The sequence below is a fragment of the Equus caballus genome, chromosome 1, assembly GCF_041296265.1.
Source record: "Equus caballus isolate H_3958 breed thoroughbred chromosome 1, TB-T2T, whole genome shotgun sequence".
Classification (NCBI taxonomy): domain Eukaryota; kingdom Metazoa; phylum Chordata; class Mammalia; order Perissodactyla; family Equidae; genus Equus; species Equus caballus.
In genome coordinates, this window is record NC_091684.1 from 18,213,915 (window position 1) to 18,236,088 (window position 22,174).

The following is a 22,174-nucleotide window of genomic DNA, read 5'->3' on the forward strand; positions in this document are numbered from 1 at the left end:
CCACATTGCATCCCTAAGCAGGACCACATCCATCCTCTGTGAGCTAACAGAGCATTTACTCAAACCTCAAAGGACCTCCAGTCCCGAAATGAGACCATGAGAAGCGAGTTTGTAAGAAGGAATCATCGCTCCTACTGTGTGTGGAGCACTCGATTAGATACCTAAAGATACAGCAATAGGCAAAACATGGCCCCTGTCCTTAAAATGCATATGGCAGAGTGAGAGAGAGAAGCTCCGTGTGATAAATACTGTGATGGGAGATGCAGAGAGAAGGAAGGAACATCTTTGGGAGGTCAGGGAAAGCTTCCAAGAGAAATGAGTGTTTTAACTGATAACTAAAACTAGAGGAGGCATTTCCTGGCTTCAGGGAGGCAGGTGGCAGTGTATGCAGAGAGCAGGGAAAGAACATGGTTCCTTGGGGAACGTTTGAGGAACTCCAATGGAATATAGTCTCTCTAGTAATGTTTCCATGTTTTTCTATGATCTTTCCCTTCTGATATTTTCTTTTTCTTTCTTCTCCAGACTACCAGGTATGGAACACTTTGTCTTTCTCGAGTTGGCCACACCAGCAGAACAGCCATTTTTCACCCCAGACGTGCGTTGCTGCTCCAGTGAAGGGTTTCTGATGAGAAGATGTTTATTTTGGTTGATCTGTCTAATCATTAGTCCATAGCTCTGAGGAGCCATGAGGAGCAGGCATGCCTGGGGCCTGGGTCAAGCTGTGCCTGCAGGCCTTGGGGATATGGCATGAATTAGGCCAGGCGTCAGAGGACTCTCTTCTCTAGCCTTGGAGAGTCCTCTCTGGGGTGGAAGTAGACCAGCATCACGGGTCCGCCCATGTGCAGCTTTTTTTCTTTTAGTTATAACCACTCAGTATTTTAGGTCCTCCCCAACTTTGCATGGTCCCAAATGAAAAGAAACTTCTGTCTTGGCCAATAGGAAAGAGCTGCTCTGGTACCGTTCCTTTTTCCCTGGGACCTAAACCTTGTAAAATTATGGAGAATGAGAAAAGGAAACAAAGTGCAAAGAAAACTAAGATTAAAATAAGAAAATAATGATCATAGACTTGGCTTTTTTTTTAATGTACCATATACTTTCGTGCACGGAGCCTCAATTCATGCATGGATTAGTCAATAGCTATTAAGCTAAGTATTTCCCTAACTTGATTATAAAATAGCAGGATTCCTGCTCGTATTCAGCAAGGATCTCATTTTGAAAAGTCCGTGGTGGTTAAGATGACACATCTACAAAGTGGTGATGAGGTTTGAGACCCAAACAGGGAGGCGTGGGAGCCCACAACGTTCTCCCTCTCAGCTCCCCACACTGTCATCTACTTCTCCTTGAACCAGCTTTTCTGTTGCAGACCCTTCCAGATGGCCACATGCCTGCAATGAGAATGGACCGAGGAGTGTCTATGCCCAACATGTTGGAACCAAAGGCAAGTGCAACTGTTGCCTCTCATGGGGATGACAAACTGGGACAAAACCCTAAAAAGATTTGGTTTTCTATCTTTTCCTCATTGTCAGAGTGTTGAGGCCCACTTGGGTCTAGGCAGGTGCATTAGCAAGCCATGTCATAAAGCACCCTGCCGTTCCGCTAGTTTGGTCACACCAAGTCAGCAGGTTCAGGCCTTCACTGGGTGTGGCACTGTGTGTTCACGGTGAAGGACCAGCACATCTCTCCTGTGACGTCAGTAGTAACTTGGCCCCTGCGATGAGCGCTGTAAGACATGCCCAAAGACATGCCCAGTGTTCGGTGGAGTAGTTACAGACCAGATAGGGTGGCCAACATGTCCCAGTTTCCCCAGGACTTTCCCAGTGTTAGCACTGAAAGTCTTGCATCTGAGAAACCTCCTCAGTTTGGAGCAAACTGAGCTGGTTGGTCACCCTAGCTCCAGAACATCCTGTACCTCCAGAGGTGTTAAAGGGCTGTGCTCCCTGGTGAGTGTACTTGGGGCTTATTTCAGTGTATCATCCACCAGAACACTGCTTGTGGGCCTGCCTGGCTCCATGGAGTCATGAGCCGATCATGGAACAAGATCATTGAAGCCTGCATGAAAATAGCCTGCCATATAACAGCATCATGTAAAGATAAAATACATACCTGAATTTCAGTCCTCTTCTAATTTTAATTTGCATCCCTAATACGTAGTAAGTTTGTGTTCTTTCACTCAACAAAGCCCTCCAAAGGCATTGTGCTACTTGAGACACTGGTGGGGCGTTGAGAGTAAGACCCTGTCCCAGTCCACTGGAAACTTGAACTTCAGCTGGTCTTGAAGGAGGAGCACCCATCACTGAGATGCTCTGATTATAATCTCTTAGGAGCTCTATCTTGGGAGTGCCATATTTTAGGTAGACTCTTCTTGTTAATAAAATGGACAGTAGTATTCTAGAAGAGACTTTTTCTTTGCTTCTCAGATATTTCCATATGAAATGCTCATGGTGACCAACAGAGGGCGCAACAAAATCCTAAGAGACGTGGACAGAACCAGGCTGGAGGTAAAAAAATTTTTTTAAAAATCCAGTCTCAACTGCAGATCCCTGTGCATTTCCCTCAACCCCCCAACTTTCCCCTAAGAAATGCTTTAGTGAAGACAAAAAATAAAAAGGGTCAACCTCATATTGCAGGTAGAACTAAGATAACTTTGGAGAAAAAGCCAAATTTATACTTAGGAGAGCAGCATAAAAATGTGTGGTAAAATCTAGAATGATCCAGAAGATACAGTGTGATTTTAGTCATTTTCTTTGGGAGCTTGATGTTGCCATAATTATGGCTGGCGATGTAGGATGAAGTCTCTGTCCTTCTTCCTATAACCCCAGGTTCTTATTTTTCCCAGACCCTGGGTTGAGTCTGTTGAGAGAGGGGAGGGAGCTCTCAGTAAGGAGGTTTGCACAGGACAAGTTTCTCTCTTGGCTGTTTCCCCATTCTTTGTTGAAGGGTTATCTGGGTACACATACCCTAGACCTCCTTAGACGTGGAAGAGTGATCTTTGTACTTTTCCGTCTGAATGATTTTAATTAAGAAAAACTCTGGCTGCCAGTCTCATGAAGAATCATTACTTTTCCCCTACAAAGGCAGCACCTTTGTACGCCAGATCAGCCTGGCACAGAGAATAAAGGCTCCTGTATCCTGAGGGAACTTTTCTAGGAGGGACGACAGGTGGAAGTTCTCCTCAGTAGACAGGACATCCCCCTGAACTCCTGTTGCTAAAGAGAGAGGAAGCCCCAGGGCTCCCCACAGACCGCCCTGGAAGTTTCTCTCTGGCTTTCTTATTGCCGTGGTCCATTTGTCCTGCATCTTCTCAATATCCCAAGGACCTGAAGTGGAGTTGCCTCCAGCATAATAAGTCCCCTGCCTATGTCCCAGCACCATTCTGCATTATTATACTCATCATTAATACTCTGCCAGCTCTTTTGTTTGGTGGGGAGGTCGCCTCACCTGGCCTGACCAGGTATGGAACTACCAGATGGTGAATTCTTCCGTTCTTCTGCCTTGCTCTTCAAAATGATAATGTGTAAACTAGAGAGCGGCTCTCCAGGCCATCCATGTAGCCATCAGGACTGACCACTGTTCTTTTCTCTCACCACAGCGTCACTTAGCCCCAGAAGTGTTTCGGGAAATCTTTGGAATGTCCATACAGGAGTTTGACAAGTTACCTCTTTGGAGACGCAATGACCTGAAGAAAAAAGCGAAACTCTTCTAAATCCTACACGTAGACAGCAATTAGCAAAAGGACTGACAATGGCGGTGACACATAGGATGTTGTATTAAGGCCCAAACTGGACTGGAGAATTTGCAAACTACTATCCCTCAGCAACAACAAAAAGGGAAAATCTGATTAAAACACCTACAAGCCAAATATTGAGCCGACCGACGGCAACACTTGCCAGGAAGCAATGGGGTAGAAATTTCTATGTTCCCACACTTGACAGTCGTGTTCACATGTGACCTTTTTACATCACCACATGTATACAACAGGAGCTACTTCTTTTGTTTTCTTTTAACTGTTGTCCAACAATTGTGCTGACTGTGTGGATAAGTGCCAGCAAGTGCCCTTAGGATGCCGCATGGAAAAAAGCAGTTGTAATAATTCCAAAGTATGAATATATTTATTATGTAGCACTGTGGCTAAGAAGCAAGAGCCTGAGGGACATATCCATGTGGTAGAGCCATTTTGCACACGCCTTTCCTCACTGGCCTCACGCAGCTCTGCCTGCACCCCAGCAGGATGGAAATCGGTCGGGGAACCCGGCAGATCTGGCCGGGCGGGCTGAATAGCAGCCCGAGTAATTTCTAACAAGCTCCTTGTTCTCTGCTCTTTGCTAGGACCTGGCTGGTAAAGGACTTAGCTATTATTTAAAAAGAAATTTTTTTTAAGAGAAAGAGAGGGAAAAGGAATGAAAGGAAAACCTCCCTTAACTCTTTTTCTGCATCAAATAGTGTGCTTTCTTCTTCCTTCCCACCAAGGACAGGAGCTGTCTCGGGGGGACCCCTTTGCAAAGAAAGGAAAAAAACATTTTCTCCAGATTGGCCCAGCTGCATGCTGGTTGATGATGTTAGCACAGGGGCCGTAGCACTCTAGGCAAAAAAAAAAATTGTTCCGTGTCTTCCCACTGCAAGTTCTTGCCTCTGCTCTATATCTGGCATCCTCTCATTCAGATCAAGCCCACGCGGATTTTGGTTTTTTTAAGGTCTTTTCAGTGGTAGGCTAAGGAAAGGCATGTTTTTCCATTTTAAGTCTCTGCAACTCCAAGATAGATTGCCTCGAACTGATTTAATTTGGCCTTTTCAGCTTTCCTTCTGGCCTAGCACTGTGGACTTCATGGTTTGTGTGTATGGATGAATGTGTGTGTGTTTTAATTCACCCAGGGTAGTTTCGTGAGTCTGCACATGCTTTTTAATTTTATTTCTGCTGGAATGCTCATCCCACTGTGCTGCAGCTTCCAAGGGACAGTTGCACAGGTGTGCGTGACTCAAAGATCAAGAGTGAGGCCAAACTGTATCCCCGCCACTACATTCTCTGTGGGAGGGCGTTGGTGCTTGGAAGCCAGCACACTCCATGGCTGACGTAACTCAGGTCCGCATCAGACCGAAGACCACAGACCTAGGATCAGGCTGTGTGTGGGATCAGAGCATCTCACCAGAGCCCTCAACTTGTCAACACAAGTTGAGTGTCTAGGATTTCACCCGAACTTGCGTCTCAGACCACATCGTGATTCCTGAAAGCCAGTGGCTGTGACTCCAACGGGATGTGAGTCAGATGAGGGAGAGGATCTGCAGCCCCACCCACAGGAGGTCAGGGCACATGTGTTCTGCTCTGGGGCTCTGCTAAGGAGTTAAAGCTCGGTTTTAAAGCCAAAGGAGAGAACAATTCACCTGCCTATGCCACTGATAATAAAAGCTCAGAAATTCTTCCCGCTACCGGCACCAAGGATGAGGATTGGTTAGTAGCTGACACCAGGGGCAAAAGCAAGGAGAATAGTTTCTGAACCTGTGCTGCAGACCCCAACCTCATGACACACTCCATCAGCTGGGTGTTGAATTGAGCACTGTAATTGCTTTATGGTATTCTCCTGCAGTCTTCCCAGAGGCATCTGAATTTGCCTGTCCTTTCAGTGCTGGGCACTGAATGTTTGAGGACTGTTCTCACAAATTCGTGTGTGTGTGTGTTTTGGACCTACTAACATATTTTGCAAACAGCTCTGATGGGATGGACCTGAGGAGACCAGCTCTTCCTTGCAGTGTTGCCCCTTCGTATATCAATTGCCTCTTGCTTCATCTGAGGTTTCCACTGTCCATCTTCTTTCTGCCTCGGCACGATGCCTGGGTGTCCTAGTCCTAGCTTTGTCTGGCAAAGTAAGGGGTGGGGACTATGGTGTATTCCCAGTGTTTCCCTGCCACAATCAATGACAGGGATGGTGCAATAGGTCCCAGGGCTAGGCTGGGGAGAGATTTTTTTCATTGTGGGGATAATAAAGGACCCTGAATATTTTCATCAGTTAATGAGTTATGAGCCATGCACATGCAGATCAAATGTCAGTATAAGAAAAATTGCAATGATAGTTAACTGAATCCAAAATCTGTTCCCACTAATAAAACCCTACTTTTCTTGTAGCTTTTGAATTCAGTTCTGCATCCAACTTAGTGGGGACAGAGGAGGTCCTTTCCATATCAAGTGTATTAGCAAATTTAAACAGCACAATGCAAAAATGTGTTGCCAGAAAACCTCAGTCACCTCCTGCCTGCCAGCAGAGCAGTGCTGTGCTCTGGGGAGAGGGCACTGGAAGTTGCAATGCAGAATGGGTTCCCCCAACTCCACTCCCCAGCAGAAGGCTCCCCCTAGAGGGATGGGTTCTGGAGCTCTCTGTTTCTCCCAACTGCCAAGTCTCTGTGGGCTACCATGCCCTATCCATTTTGCTAAACTGGGCTCAGCATGCTTGTCCCCAAAATGTCCGGGTCACTGCACAGGAGATAGTGTTCTCTGCTTGATCCCTGCCCTGCGCTACACGTAAAAAGTCCAGTTATTAACAGTCAAATGAACAGGGATTGTTCACTCCAGGAAGGGAATCATGCACATGGCAAGCTTCCCCAGTATATACGTAAAGGGCTACATTTTTGAGTGTTGGGCTTACTTGTGATGCTTTAAGCACCGCTGATGGCAGGAAGTAAAAGAGGCCTCTATGGCAATATGAGAGTCAGTGCTTCCTTTAAAGTTTCTTCCAGAAAAGCCAGGATGCCATCTAGTCTTCCTGTGTGACTTAGGATGAGACATAGAGCGCATCTGGAAACTTGCATAGCTGGCTATGCATCTACCTTGTGGTTTGGGTGAGTTATGAAACATTCTTGATGTGATTGCTTCAATAGGTAAAGATCAATTGCCCGTTCTCTGAAACCTCAAACAGAAAAGCTAGAGTTAATAGGTAAAAAGTTGCAAAAAAAAGTGGTTTTTATCTGCCCTGTCTTCTAGGCTCTTCCTCCTTCTCCCAATTCTGTTGTTTCCAAACTGAGTTTCCTCTTCTGAGGTGAGGCTGCAGCAACTCTTTTCAACTCTCCTCCCCTCAGTCTGGTTATGTCAATCAACTCCACTTGGAGAAGTCTTGCTGGAAATGTTTATAAAACTTTCTCCTAGTTTCTTTACACTTTAAAGCAAACACCTTTTTCTAAAGAATTGCTTCTCAGATGATTATATAAAATGTATACGCTTTTGCAAGTTTAAAAAATTCAAATTAACCACTTTTGACTAGGTAGGTCTTTCTAAAAACTCTTCAAAGCGGACTTGGTGTTAGTGTTCTCTCGTTCTCCTGCCTGTTGAAGGGGCAGGCGACCCTCCAGGCTCTGGGCTCACAGAGCCTCTTTCTGACTGTCTTGAAAGATGGTGGAAGGAAAATGAACTCTTCATCACCAACTCTTCTGTGTCCTCTGAAGCCAGCTCAGTTCTTACCTTTCTGTATTTCTGGTCACTGTTTAATCTGTTTCCTAGGCCAGCCTTGATTTTATTTGATTTGTCAAATTATTTTCTTTTACAAACCAAGTGTTTGTCAGTATTCCCTAAAACTCACTCATAGTGCTCTCTTCTGAAGAATGTTCTGTTCAGAAAAAGAGATTATTTGGGGCTTGAGATTTGCAATGGCACCATCTTAGAGTACATTAAGGGAACTACGCAACTGTGTTGTAATGAAAAGAAAGAGAAACTTTGACATTTTAAGAAAATTCCTGTCTTTCCATTTGCTGCCCAGGAAGCAGTGGGGAGATGGAGACTGACACGCTTTGCTTATGGATTTTTGTGTTTTTATTTGGCCATTTAATGTATGGTAAACTCAAAAAGAAAGGGGGAGGTGGTCAGTTTAAGCTGAAAGGAACTTTCCAAACAATGTATGTGTACACAGCAGAGTTAAACAAATCCAACATTTTTTGATGCTTAGTATAATTGAGTGGCAATTGTTACCATTAAATAAAATTCTTCCCAAAAGTGTCTCTTGCCCAGAATGAAGATCCCTTGAGTCATTTTCTGAGCCCATTCTCCAAAGGCAGGAGACAATAGCGTATACGCTAACATTCAGAGAGGCAGTGAGCCACTGCATGATTGTATATGCGTTTGTTTCTCTGCGGAAGAGAAAACGAATGTCTGCAGAATTGATGTCCTTTGGGGGTTTGGTGTACACACCCGTCCAGTAATAAATGTGTGTGGTTTCTGTGAGTTGCTGACAATCCTGCATCGAAGCTCTCGCGGTTCTTTCATTTTATGTTGGGTTTATGGCGTTTTCTATTCAAGTGTCGGAAGGCACACGGCTCTTCCTGCCCCCCGGCCCCCACCCTCCCCTTTCAGACTATGAAAGCAAATATTTGGAAGAACCGCTGTTTAAAAGATGTGTTGTGTCCCCGTGAAAGTGAGTGGGTGGGTCCTCTGCACCCCGAGTACCGTGTGCTAGCACGCAGAGGCGGTGTGGCCCGCTGGCCCCATGTCGCTGTGCTTTGTGATTGCCACCTGCCCCGTGCTCCTGTTGCAGGCAGCACCTGCCCCCCGATCCGCGCTGCGCTCTGCATCGCTGTTGTACTCACAACTCTGTGAATAAAGTGTGTGCTTTATTCGTAAAGGCCTCCACACTGTGTTTTCTTTCTCGTTCCTCTGCTCCTTTTAAAGATCTGTCCCGTTTGAAAAAGCATCAGCCCAACTTCCAATATCCAACACACAATCAGAATTCAGCCGAAGCCTTGGGAGTGCATTTTTATCATGCAGGAAGGTCAGTTAGAGGGGGAAACGCAACAAATAGTAATGGTGTGTTCCAAGACTGTTTGTCCGATAATTCAGACCACACTGACCAAGTCGACTAAAGAAAAAAATTTTCACGGCGCTGTTGCACTGTGCTGTTCTAGCTGGGTTTGGTTTTGTTTGTGACACAATGTCATCGTTTAGACAAGGCTGTGGATTTGAGGAGGTCTGAGGACAAGAGCTTCTGAATTGCCATGAGTGGGGGCCATTGTGCTAAGAAACTAGAATGCAGTGGGGGGAAACATCTTTCAAATCTTTGACCTCCCCTGCATTATCAAATTTTAAGTGAAGAAAATCTTCCAGGTTTCAATTTACTTATCTTTACTGCTGAGATTTTGGGCTTGCCAGAAAATGCAAGAATCTGTTTATACTCAAGATGGCCTCCTCCCACCATAGCTGATCTACTGTGTGTCTATCGAGCCTATTGTCTTAGTCAGTTTGGGTTGCTACAACAGAATACTACAGCCTGGGTAGCTTGAACAGCAAACATTTCTTTCTCACAGCTCTGGAAGCCTGGAAGGCCACAATCAAGGTGCTGGCAGACCTGGTGTCTGGTGAGAGTCCGTTGGCTTTGTAGACCAGCACTGTCTTCTTGTGTCCTCACATGGTGGAGAACAGAGGAAGGAAGTTCTCTCAAGTTTCCTCTTATAAGGGTACTAATCCCATCATGAGGGCTCCATCCTCATGATCTAATTACCTCCCAAAAGCCCTTGCTCCTAATACGTTCCTATTGGGGGTTAGGTTAGGGTTTGACCGTATGAATTTGGGAAGAACACAAACGTGCAGTCCGTAACACCTGTCCAGGGGCCAGTTGCACTAGCGTTCATGTGGACCCGCACTTGGAAGCTGGAAACAGGTTATTCTCGAGACACTTGGCTTGTTAGTTCCCTACTGTAGAAAAGAGGTCAGGAGGCCCTGGCTGGAAGTCTGAGTTCTACTCTTTTGTTGCTTCAACCCACCCCAGCGTGACCACCTGGGTCCATAATTAGCACGGCCAGTGTTTGTCTTCAGTTCTTATCTTGCGCTCTGTGTGGCATTTGCCACTGTCATCACCATTGCATTGAAAGTTGACTCCTTGCCTAACTTCACTGGTTAGCTGTCACACACTCGCAGCAAAGCTGACAAGCCTGTGTGGGGAATCCAAGGCCCTTCATGACCGGCCCTGGCCTCGCCCACCACTCAGCTTCCCCTCCCACAATGCCCCACCTTTGACCCTTGCCCTCCAGCTCTTCCAAACCACTGTGAGTTCCCTGAGCACACCATGCCCTCTCCTGCCTCTGTAGCTTTGCCAATGGCATTTCTTCTGTACAATGTCCAATTCTTCAAGGAGGCGGAGAGAAGAGAGGATCTGGCCCCAGGGACAGGAGGTAATGGCAATGCTGACTATTTGAAATCAGTTGCCCACAGTTCTTGGAGTGACCGTGTGAATTTCCCATGGGCTCCATTTGCCCTAAATCAAAGACAAGCCTGAGTCCACACCCTCTCCAAAGCCTGTCTTGATGGGCCCAACCCTACCTGCCCCAGTACATTCTTTGCATACTATGGTTGAACATCATGTTTGACACTTTTCAAGTGTTGCCTGGTACTGCTGGCTTTGCATGTGTTTCTGCTCCTCAGTTTAGTTGCAGAGAGATCTTTATATTGAGTGCCAGGCCTTGTGCTAATGGTATCCCTCATGACATCCCTACCTGACAGATCACTGTAGCTCCTCTCTATGGGGGAGGAAGCCAGAGTTCAGAGGCTAACTAAACGTGCCTAATCACACAGCCAGGGAGCAGCAGAGCTGGGATTACCCAGGTCTGTCCCACTTCAAATCCCGGGCTGTTTTCCTCTGTGTCCCACTGCCTGTGAGCTTCTGAAGGCAAGGACTGTGTCTCCCACCTTCTAAATCTCCCAGGGTGCACCGCATAGAGCAGGTTCTCAGTGTGAGACTGGCCAGTTCCCTTCAGTCTGGCCGTGAGGCCCATCACTACCACCACACCGTGGTTATGAACAATGGTTGGGGGTCCTCACTAGCTGTGTGTCTTAGGGTGAGTTATTTAACCTCTCTAGGCTTCAGTTTGTTCATCTTCAAGTTGGACAAAATAGTAATGCCCATCAAACATTGTTGCTGTATTGTGATAACACATGTTGAGCACAGCACAGTACTTAGCACACAGTAATTGCTCGAGAAACTTTAGTGATCTTTATTAAGAGTAATTAGCCACTTAGACATAAAGAACCCCTTAAGCTCCTTGAGCCTCAGTTTCCTGATTGGTCAGTTAGGAATGAATACCTGCTCTGGCTGTCGTATGGGGTTGTGAGGCCAAATGAAGTAAGGCAGAAACACAGCAAACACAGGAAAGCAGGTGGTTATATTATATCAGATGGTGTTGGGTGATCAGGATTTCTGGTACTTGGATGAGGTCTATACTATTTTAAATAGCTTAGTCATTTGAGAATTTTAGTTTTTGTTTGGACTTTTTCCCCCCTCTAGTCTGTATATGAACACTCCAGCATTAAAACAAGCCTACAACTTCTTTTATATGCTTCAATAACAGCACTCTCTTGGTCCAATAATAGTCTAAGGTTGAGATCCCCTGAAGATGTGCCAATTAATAGGAACCATTACAGAAAGTAGTATATAGTAGTTGAGTGCAGGCTGTACACCAGACTGCCTGGGTTTGAGTCCAGCTCCACCAATAATTACCTGTGTAGCTAGTGACAATTTGCTTAACTTCTCTAAGCCTCAATTTCCACTTCTATAATAGGAAGAATAAAACCTACCTCAAAGGGATATTGTGAGACTCATGTAGAACAGGACCCAACATGATACAAAATGAGCAAACATTAGCTTTTTTTAATAAAATCACTGCCATGTAATAGGGACTTATTTGCCCAGCCCTGAGCTAAGCGTATGACACGATTGATTTCACAAAGCTCCTTACATCATTTCTATTTTAGAACTGAGAGCAAGTGTCTTGTACAAGATGTGCCCTACCCAGTGGTGGGGCTCGGATTCACACCCTGCCTCTCCAGTTGCAAGCTGGGCACGTGGGCAAGTGTCATGCAGAAGGGCTTTGGCATCCCCATGGGCGCTGTGGCAGCCAGGGTCGCAGGCTGCTCAAAATGGAAGCATCCAAAGGCTCCAGGTTGGGGCTCGGCTCTTCCTGAGGGGTTTTTAGAGCCATTGGCTCCAGTGTTTCCTGGGTAGGGAGGAGTTTCCTAGCCTTCTCGAGGGATGCCTAGAAATACCAGCTGCAAAAGAGCTGAGACTCAAGATGGCTTTGGTTCCAGAAAGATCTTTCCAATTGTATGACTCACTTCAAAGCAACCCAAGGCAGCAAAGGCTGAGCTGCCAGTCCTTACAGTACTGGGGACATTTCCTTGACTCCAGAAAGCCACCAGTCCACCGGAGCCCCTGCTGCCCATTGCTGGAAGGGGGCTCCTCTTCCCCTCAGAGCCAAACAGCCTGGGTGTGTTGCCAGGCCTGCCCTCTTGACCATGGCCCATTGTTGGCCGGAAAGCCCTGGGAAGGGTGTGGACTTGGTGCTGGCAGCCTTTGAGAAAGCCCAGGCTGGTGGGAGGCCTAGTGCCCAAAACTTCTGGGAATCCTGACCCCAAACTTGAGGACCTGCCTCCACCCCCTAAGTTCTCTTCTCCGTCACACAAGGCCGGGACTCTGACAAAAAGTGCCCCTTCCACTCCTACGGCCCTAGGGGGAAGGCTGTAGCCAGTCAGGGCTCTGGAGGAGGGTGTAATATGACCACATTTATTTTACTTTCCAATCTCAACTGGATAAAAATGCTCTCCAGAGCCTGCCATTGTACTAAGCACAATAGCAGCCCCTGGAGAGGGTTTTCTGTATTTATTTGTGCGTCCCCCTGCTGCTGCCTCTTAACTCAGCCCTTCCCGTCAGATAAAAAGAAAAGTTGGCTTAGGAAAACCTCCCTCCAAAGCAGAAGCCGTTTCTGCTTTGCCCTAAGGGTATGTTAGTGGTGGTGGGGGGGGGGGGGGGTGGGGGGGTGGGGGGGTGGGGGGGTGGGGGGGGGAGCAGGGCGGGGGGGCCTCCCAGAACATCCCCATGGGCCTGGAGGCAGGGCAGAGCCCTGGGCGGCTTCCAGACCCAGAGTTTGGGAATCAGGCTCGAGGGTATGTGAGTTCAGATGATAGTAAAGGATGGTGTGATGGTGGTGTGATGGCAGCCTAACATTCTTTGAGGGCCTCTGGAGTGCCAAGTGCTGGGCTAAATACTCTGTGTAGGTTGTTTCACTTAATCTGCAGAGGGTAAACCCAGGAATGAGAGAGGCCCACTGGCAGGTGGGTGGGATTCTAACCCCCTCCCATCAAGTTCAAAAACCACATTCCCCGTAAGGCTGTCACAGCTCTCTGGGGTCAACATGTTAGCTCGAGGTTTTCTGAAGATTTGCCAGAAAGACCGTCTTTGCAAAGACAAATATGAGCCTTTCTGAGCAAGGTGGAGCCTGGCCATGAATAACAACATTTAGTTTGAAACTGGAAGGATGCTGGCACAGAAAGGGTAAGTTCTGTGGTTCCTGCTATTGTCTCAAAACACATGCTTCTTAATGAGAAGTTAGAAGGTGTTGATGGGTGGTTACATTCCCATTAGGTGGGAGTAAGAGTCAGCCAGTTTCTCTTGTTTGGTTTCTTTTTTCTTTTTCTTCTTCTTCTTCCTCTTTTTTTTTTTTTTTTTTTTTTTGGCGAGGAAGACTGGCCCTGAGCTAACATCTGTTGCCAATCTTCCTCTTTTTGCTTGAGGAAGATTGTCACTGAGCTAATGTCTGTGCCAGTCTTCTTCTATTTTGTACGTGAGACGCCACCACAGCATGGCTTGATGAGCAGTGTGTAGGTCTGCAACAAGGATCTGAACCCACAAGCCAGGCCCCCAAAGCAGAGCATGTGAACCCAACCACTATGCCACCACCAGGCTTGCCCCCGGCTTGGTTTTTAAATAGAATGATTACTCCCCTCCTCCACATAAAAACAAGATGTTTCAGACATCTCAGAGTAAATTGCTGGTATATATTAATCATTATTTTAATCAAACGGCTTCCCCTGAATGTGGCACTTTCAAACGCATCAACTATGATCCCCATAAGCAACCTGGGTGAGTGGTGTTGCCTCGATACACAGATCAGAGGTTGCCTGACTTGCCCAAGCTTGCAGGAGGAGTTGGGGGAGGAGCCGAGACTGGACCCAGGTCCGACTGCAAAGCTCATGCTTTAGTCCACAACGAGATCCTGATTAGGTAGTTCTGGGGTGGGAGCTGGGCAGCTGTCTCTTTAAACAAAATTTCACAGCTTCCAGGTGATTCTGATCAAGCAAGTTTGGGAACACCTGCCCCACGGTGCGTAGTTCTAGTCAAGAGCAGAGCTGGTCTGTGACTAGCCAAGAACCCGTGGCCAGGCTTCATCACTCACTGTCAGCCCAGTTCATGGGACCAGAAGTCAGACAAGGCCTAGGAAGTCAGGCCCTGCAGAGAGGACTACTGTCCCCAGAGGGCTCCCTAGGAGATGGCTGGCATCTTCCTTCAGCACAGCAGGCTGTCCAGCCCTCTGGACAGATTCCATCAGAATCCGCTCAAATGTCACCTCATTTGCAAGGAGATTGTCTCCATTTAAAGAAAGAAGCCTGAGATGAGAGAGAACTGAACCGGTCAGGTGCTCAGTTGCTTAAAGGAAAAACAATCCACCGGCATCTATTCTCCTCCTTTTCTCCACTTGCAACCTTGAGAAACCTCTGAATGTTGAAGAACATGACCTAGAAATACTGAGATTGTACCAAACAACTTATTTTTCCCCCCAGGGTGCTCACTGTTTCTTCAGTCTATTGTTTGCTAGGAGAGTGAGCGTAAAAAACTCCAGTCTTAGGTTTTCTACTGAGACTGTCACTCCAGGGAAATTTAGTGACTGTCTTCAGGGCCTGGCTGGAGGGAGAGTAAGAACAAGGAAGCCAGGAGTCGTGACTGCAAACTTTTTTTTTTTACATAAGATTAGTTATTTTATTTTTGAAACCTCACATAGGAAAGCATCTACAGAGGGTTGAAATAATGTCCCCCAAAAGACATGTCCATCCAGAACCTGAGTGTGACCTTGTTCGGAATAAGGGTCTTTGCAGATGTAGTTAAGGCAAGCATCTGGTGAGGACATAATCCTAGATTCGAGCGAGCCTGAAATCTAATGATGAGCGTCCTGGTAAGAGACTGAAAAGAGAAGACACAGAGGTACACCCAGAGAAGACCGAGGCAGAGATTAGAGTTGTGTTGCCACAAACCGAGGAATGCCAGGAGCATGGGAAGCTGGAAGAGGCAAGAAAGGATCCTCTGCTAGAGCCTTCAGCAGGAGCATGGCGCTGCCTGCCCCGTGATTTTGGACTTCTGGACCCTAGAACTGTGAGAGGATAAACTCCCATTGTCTTAAAGCCGTCCAGTTTGTGGTCATTTGCGATAGTAGCCCAGGAGACTCGGATTGCATCCTCACCAGTGGAGAAAGGTCTCTAACTCCTCGGCAAGGTAGAACAGGCAGAGGTCCGGGCCAGACTCCCCCAGGGTGCTGACCTAGAGCCCCAGGACACCATGATGCTCCTGCCCAGGTATGGAGAAACAAGGCCTACTTCTCCAACCCAGGGAGGCAGGTAAAGATTTGATTTTTTCCTTCCTAGAAAAGAAAAGAAGATCAACTTTTGCCTGGTTATCAATGGGCTTGTGTAGCAGGCCTCACTGGCTAAAGCTATTTGGAATGTTTTCAGCAGGTACAACCCACCTTGGGAAAGGACCCCCTCTGGGCAGAACAGGGTCGGCCAACCAGATGGTGGCTGTCCCCTCCTGCCTCAAGGAACTTTGCTGTTAGGATGGAGCCTGGCCTTGGGCTAGGTTAGAACTCAGAGCATTGATGCCAAGGTGCACCATTTCTGCCAGGCTCAGGGGCAAAGGGGCCTGCAAGTTCCGCCTCTTCCCTGTAGGCTGTTAGGCACCCTATATGCTGACTCCTTTAGACGGGAGCCACTGACCAACAGCTTGAGCTGGACAAGTCACTCATGCCTCACTTTCCTCATCTCCATAGTGAGGAGGATGACGATGCTTATCCCAGAGAGCTGCTGAGAGGATTAAATGGGTTAATGCACATGGTGCACTTAAAACAGGCACATGGGGGCGGGCCCCATGGCGGAGAGATTAAGTTCGTGCGGTCCGCTTCAGCGGCCCAGGGTTTCGCTGATTTGGATCCTGGGCGTGGACATGGCACCGCTCATCAGGCCATGCTGAGGCAGCGTCCCACATAGCACAGCCAGAGGCACTCACAATCAGAATATACAACTAGGTACTGGGGGGCTTTGGGGAGAAGAATAAAAAGAAAAAAGAAGAGTGGCAACAGATGTTAGCTCAGGTGACAATCTTTAAAAAAAAAAAAGAGGCACACAGTAACAGCCACTAATGGTTGGCAAAATATCATTGTTATTGTCAGTATTATTAGTATTTAGTATTAGGTGTTATCACCATGAGGGGAAAACGTACATTAGCAGTTTTAAAACTCAAATGATCCTGTCTATACCCAAGGAGTTCTTTAAAAAATGCGGACTCCTAGGCTTTACCACCAGAGTTTGATTCAATAGGTTTAACGTGGGACCCACTAATTTCTGTGTGTGTGATTGTGCGTGCATGTATGTGTGTGTGTGTGAGACAGAGAGTTTTGTTTTTAAAGGTTCACCCTGAGCTAACATCTGTTGCCAATCTTCCTTGGTTTTTTTTCCTCCCCAAAGCCCCAGTACACAGTTGTATATTCTAGTTGTAAGTCCTTCTGGTTCTTCTGTGTGAGCTGCCGCCACAGCATGGCAACTGACAGACGGCTGGTGTGGTTCTGTGCCTGGGAGCCGGCCCAGGCCGCCGAAGCAGAGTGCCCTGAACTTTAATCACTAGGTCATCAGCTCTGGAGAGAGAGAGAGACTTTTTGAACAAAACTCTCAAGTGATTCTGGGCCTAGTGGTTCACAAATTATTAGTTGTAAAAACACTGCCCAAATTAGGTTGTTCCTCCCTTAGATGTATGAAGCTTATTTTAATTACTAATCACTGGGAAGAGACTATGCTTGCTTTAAAATTAAAATTGAAATCTTGACATCTCATTTCGTTTTCTGTATTTGGTTACTTTTAAATCATACAAAATGCCGAGGTCATAAGTTTCTCTTGAGTCTTTTTCTGCCCCAGAGGTGCTTAAATTCAAATCACTAAGCTTTATGCTCATCATTTCTCAAGCTATGTAATTTAGAAAGAAAACACACACACACAGGGTATTTAAATGGATTTTTTTCCAGTCTGGGACAAACGTTCTATCAAAGCTTTGAAGTTCTTTAAGATCTTTCCAGAGGTGAGAGTGGATTTGTCCTTCTCCAGCCCCTGTGTCTTCCTTCCCAAACACATGAGCAGATGCCCGGGGGAGCATCCACCTACTACCCCAGCACAGTGAGATATCCCTTCTCTAAGTAAAGCCCACTCACATCCAGGTGGGCTGCTTTGATGCCCAAAGTTACCTCTCTCGTTGCTGCTGACGCGGAATGCCTCCCATGAAACGTTCTGAAACAGGTCAGTGCTGTGGTTTGAAAGTGTCCCCCACAAAACTGATATGTTGAAATCCTGATGCCCAAGGTGACGGTGTTAGGAGCCGGGGTCTTTGCGGGGTGATGAGTCATGAGGGCGGAGTCTGCACGACTGAGATCAGTGGTTTCTACAAGAGGCCCCGGGAAGGTCCATCAGCCCCTTCCACCAGGGGAGGCCGGAAGGAGAGGGCTGCATCCCAGATGAGGGCCCCCACCCCACTGTGCCGGCACCCTAAGCTCAGACCTCCAGCCTCCAGAACTGGGAGAAGTAAACTTCTGTTGTTTATAAGCCTCTCAGTTTATGGCATTTTTGTTGCTGTAGCTTGAACAGACCAAGATAGCTAGCAAGTCAGCTTCCAGACGCACTGGGCTTTTCCTCGAGTCTTTGAATCTGCGACCCTTGAATGGAGAAAGTCCTGTCCCTGCTCCCCAGGTCGCCAGAAAGTGGGTGTTCCATGAAAACTCTTTCATGTTGGGGGAGAAAAGTGCAACCAGAGGAGCACTAGAGAGAAGGAGGCCTGCAAGTCTAGCCCTTATCTTTACACATCTGGCCCTACTTGAACTTGAGGTAGAAAGTTGTCTTTCCACTTTTAGGGCTCACACATTGCGTCTCTATCCATTGCTACTTTCCACCTGAATGTGTTTCAGATTTTTAAAACGCCCTATTAGAGCACTTTAGTTGTCATACAGCTCAGTATTCCTGGTTTCTGGGTAATGTGATAAATTCTGTGATAAGAAGGTCACACTGCATGAAATAACTTCCTGGGCCAACGGGAGGCGCTCAAGCGTCTGGCACATAGTAGGTGTACAACATACAGTCAGTGCTTGTGGAATGACTAGAAAGGGTTTTTCCCAGTCGTGCTAATTTCCCTTAATTCTCGATGGGATAAGCAGCCCTCAAGCCATTCTGATACTTCATTTTTAAATTCCAGTAACATCTATTTAGGATCTAAAGTAAGAGACCCGATGCCTGGTGTTGTGGAAAATATGACTATGGAGAAAATAAGGGGCAGAGACTAGGGTGAGGCAGGTGAGGTGCCGAGGGCTCGCAATTCAAGGAGAGCCCACTCTCAGGCTCATGCAAATACCAACCTGGAGAAGACACAGGCCCTGCCCTCAGTGAGCTTCCGGCCTGGAGAGCAACTTAGACAAGTAAATCATAGATTAGATTTGGGAACTAAAGCAGATGAAAACGTTCATAAGATAAAAAAGAAATTAAATGGACCAAAGGCCTAAATATAAACACCAAAGCCATAAAATTTCTAGGAGAAAATTTTCATGACATTGAGTTAGGCAAAGAGTTCTTAGCTATGATACCAAAAGCACGATCCATAAAATTTGAAAAAGTGATAAATTGGTTGTCAAAATTAAGATCGTGTGCTCTTTGAAAGAGATCATAAAGAGAATGAAACAACAAGCCTCAGTTGGGAATAAATACTTGCAAATCACATATCCAATAAAGGACTGGAATCCATAATATATAAAGCACTCTCAATCCTCAGTGCCGGCGAGGAGGCAGAGCAGCTGGGGTGCTCGTGCGCTGCGGGCGGGGATGCAAAATGAGACCGCCCCTTTGAAAACAGTTTGACAGTTTCTTATAGAGTTAAATGTAAACTTATCATGTGACCTGGCAATCCCATGCCCAGGTGTTTATCCAAGTGAGACCAAAACCTTGGTTCACACAAAAACCTGTACGTGAATGTTTATACTGACTTCATACAAATTGACAAAATCTGGAAACATCCCAAATGTTCTTTCACTGGGGAATGGATGAACAAACCGTAATTCGCCCATCAGTGGAACAGTACTCAGTAATAAAAAGGAAGGAGCTCTTGCAGATACATGGGTGAAGCTCAAATGCTTGTGCTCAGTGAAACAAAAGCCAGAATCAAAAAGCTACATAATGTATGATTAGATTCATATGATATTCTGAAAAAGGCAAAACTCTAGGAACAGAAAACCACAAATCAGAGGTTTCTAGGGAATAGGCTAGGGGGAAAGTTGACTACAAAGGGGCACATGGAAATATGGGGGGGTGATGAAATGTTCTGTGTCTTAATTGTCGGGGTGATTACATAACTGCATACGTTTGTCAGAACTGTACACCAAAATGGGCGAATTCTGCTCTACGTAAATTATACCTTAATAAAAAAAATTGTAAGAAGAGGCAATAAAAGCAGTTCAAGACAACAAATTTTTATTGACAATATTAGTGTATTGAGATCTGTGAGATGTTATAAAAGAAAAGTGATATATATCCAATGTTGAGAGGCTTACAGCCTTGCTATAAAGTAGGTACTATGCTAAGCACTTGAGATAAAAGAGTAAGCAAACAGACATTAATCAAATAATCCAACAAATATAAACAGAGGGATATAAGTGTGTAAAGAATTAATGGCCTGATTGATTCTAGAATGTCAGCAAAGCCTTCTCTGGGGAATGCGTCTATCTGAGTTGCAACTGCACTGAATATGGGCTGCAGTGTCTTGGAGGATGGAGGAGTTGAAGGAGGTGCAAAGGATGATGGGTAAGTTTTGGATTGTGCAACAGGACAGGTGGTGGAAGCTGTAGTGTACTTGGGAGGAGGAGCAGATTTGGGGCAGAGAGGGAGATCACGAGGTCAACATACGAACAAGAGTTAAACCACAGGGAGCAACACCAGATTAAGAACATAACTACGCAGTGGACCCAATAGAAAGGAAAACATGTTCACATAGAAACTTGTCCAGGAATATTCCTAGCAGTATTATTCATAAGAGACCAAAGGTGGAAACAACTCAAATGTCCATCAATTGATGAATGGATAAATAAAATGTGATAATCTATACAATGGAATATTATTTGACAATATAAAGGAATAAAATACTGACACATGCTGCAACGTGGATGAACCTTGAAAACATTACACCAAGTGCAGAAACCAGGCACAAAAGACCATGTAATGGGATGGGCTTTGGGAATATTCTGTGATTCCATTTATATGCCATTCCCAGAATAGGTAAATCTATAGAGTTGGAAAATAGATAAGTGGTTCCCTAAGGCCAGAGGCGGAGGAAGAAAGAGGCGAGTACAAATGGGTACGAGGTTTCTTTTCAGAGTGATGGAGATGTTCTAAAATTAATTGTGGTGATGGTTGCACAACTCTGTTAATATATTTAAAAAACACTAAATTGTACACACTTCAAATGGGTGACTTCTACGGTATGTCAATTATATCTCAAAACTGTTTTTAAAATGGAAGAAAGATAATCTGTGTAAAGATGTTTTTAGATGTTCTGTTTATAATACTGAAATCTAGAAATCATCTAGACACCCCTCCGTGGGAGAATGGTTATAAAAATTGTGACATATCAATAAGATGAAATTCAACACAATTAAAAACACATCCAGTGACAAAGAAGGGCAATTAATTTGGAAAGATGTAAATAAAGCTTTATTTTTATCATAAGAAACAAAAAGTATTCAGTGGAGAAAGATGCCATCGATTTGGAGAAAAGCTAGATCCAGCCCAGTGTCAGCTCGAGATGCAGAAGGATGAGAGATTCACAAAGCACAAATCAAGAGCGAGGGCGGGGCATTTCCAGCGCTCTGTCATGAGAGGCTCAGAAGCGGCTGTTGGTTTTTTCCCCGATGGGGAGTGGGCGAGAAACTTGCACAGGAGGGATCTACATTTATGGCTTAGGGTGAGGACACTGAATTTGGTTCTATGTGCATGAAGGAAAGCTTTGGTAGAAAAACAACTTTCTAAGCTCTTAGCTCTTTCCTCCGCCTTGTTCCTTCATCCCTTCCCCAAGCCTTGAGCACTTTCTAAATGCATTCACTACCATTTTTTGAGCACTCACTCAATGTCAGATATTATGCTAAGGTTTTTGTGTGCTTCATCCTACAGCATCCTTACAACGTGTTTGTGAGGTAGGTATTATTGTTATCCTCATTTTACAGATGAAGAACCATGCGCAATGGCACACAGATCATAAATGATGGAGCTGGGATTCTCATACCCTCTGACTCTTTAGTCTGAAGGATATGTTTGAATCAAGACGTGACCCTGCTCAGGAAAGCCTTTCTCACAGCTTCCCAAGCCATTCCACTTTCACAACCCTCTAGAGGTGGCCCACCTGTTGGCTAGACCATGGATTCTAAGACCTTACCACTTTGGTGTCCCGAGTTGTTGTTTGAATTAAGCAACAATGGTTATGTGAGGCAGGATATAAAGGCTACCCCGAGCCCTCAGGTGGATGGGGCAGTTCAAAGAACAAAGCCACAAGTCAAACACACTTGCAGCTTCATTCTCTGAGAGGTCCAATTTGCCACATATTTATGTGTTAACAGGTTTTCCCTTTTTTGGAGGAAACTGCTCCTCAAGCGCATTAATTTAAAAAAAAGGGAAGATTCTTGTTCCTTGCCATCCAGGACCTGCCTGTTCTTGGCTCTGAACACCACACCCCAACCTTTCTGCTCTGGGACCTTCCATAAACATTGCTTGTGACAAATAAAAATGGCAAGCAATAGCATATATTGGAGAATATGAGGAAGCCATTTGGTATAAACCTAATTCGGCCTGACATTGTCTTTCCAAAAGGGCCTCACCATGGCTGTTGAGCATGCATTGTATATCTGCTTTAGATATTCCCTATGGCAAGAACAAAGGCCCTTGAGATAAAGGTGCAACTTCCCTCCCCCTCCCAACGTTGGCATCTCCTTAAGGATTAAGCATCTTTCCTTAGGCTAGAAACTGATTGCTGTGCTCACCTGTGACCACCCAGCTCGAGACAATAGACTTGCCTCCTGCTATGCCCTCTGAGAGAGCAGACCC

At 45.8% G+C, this 22,174-nt stretch overlaps 1 protein-coding gene across 10 annotated transcripts in view; it reads left to right on the forward strand.

Annotated features, from left to right (window-relative positions):
• Positions 1–8,594, forward strand: part of ABLIM1 (actin binding LIM protein 1) — a 291,304-nt gene extending 282,710 nt beyond the window's left edge. For 7 of the 10 annotated variants that reach the window (XR_011420691.1, XR_011441743.1, XR_011441742.1 and 4 more), the window contains 4 exons: positions 523–595; positions 1,364–1,438; positions 2,418–2,498; positions 3,590–8,594. Coding sequence is in view for 3 of the 10 variants with exons in the window: in XM_070276223.1 (XP_070132324.1) it covers positions 523–530; positions 1,364–1,438; positions 2,418–2,498; positions 3,590–3,703 (278 nt within the window). In the remaining 7 variants the exon portion in view is untranslated. The remainder of the gene's footprint in view (positions 1–522; positions 596–1,363; positions 1,439–2,417; positions 2,499–3,589) is intronic. The other 3 variants (XM_070276223.1, XM_070276216.1, XM_014733176.3) reach the window with 1 other exon arrangement.
• Positions 8,595–22,174: the final 13,580 nt, after the last annotated feature.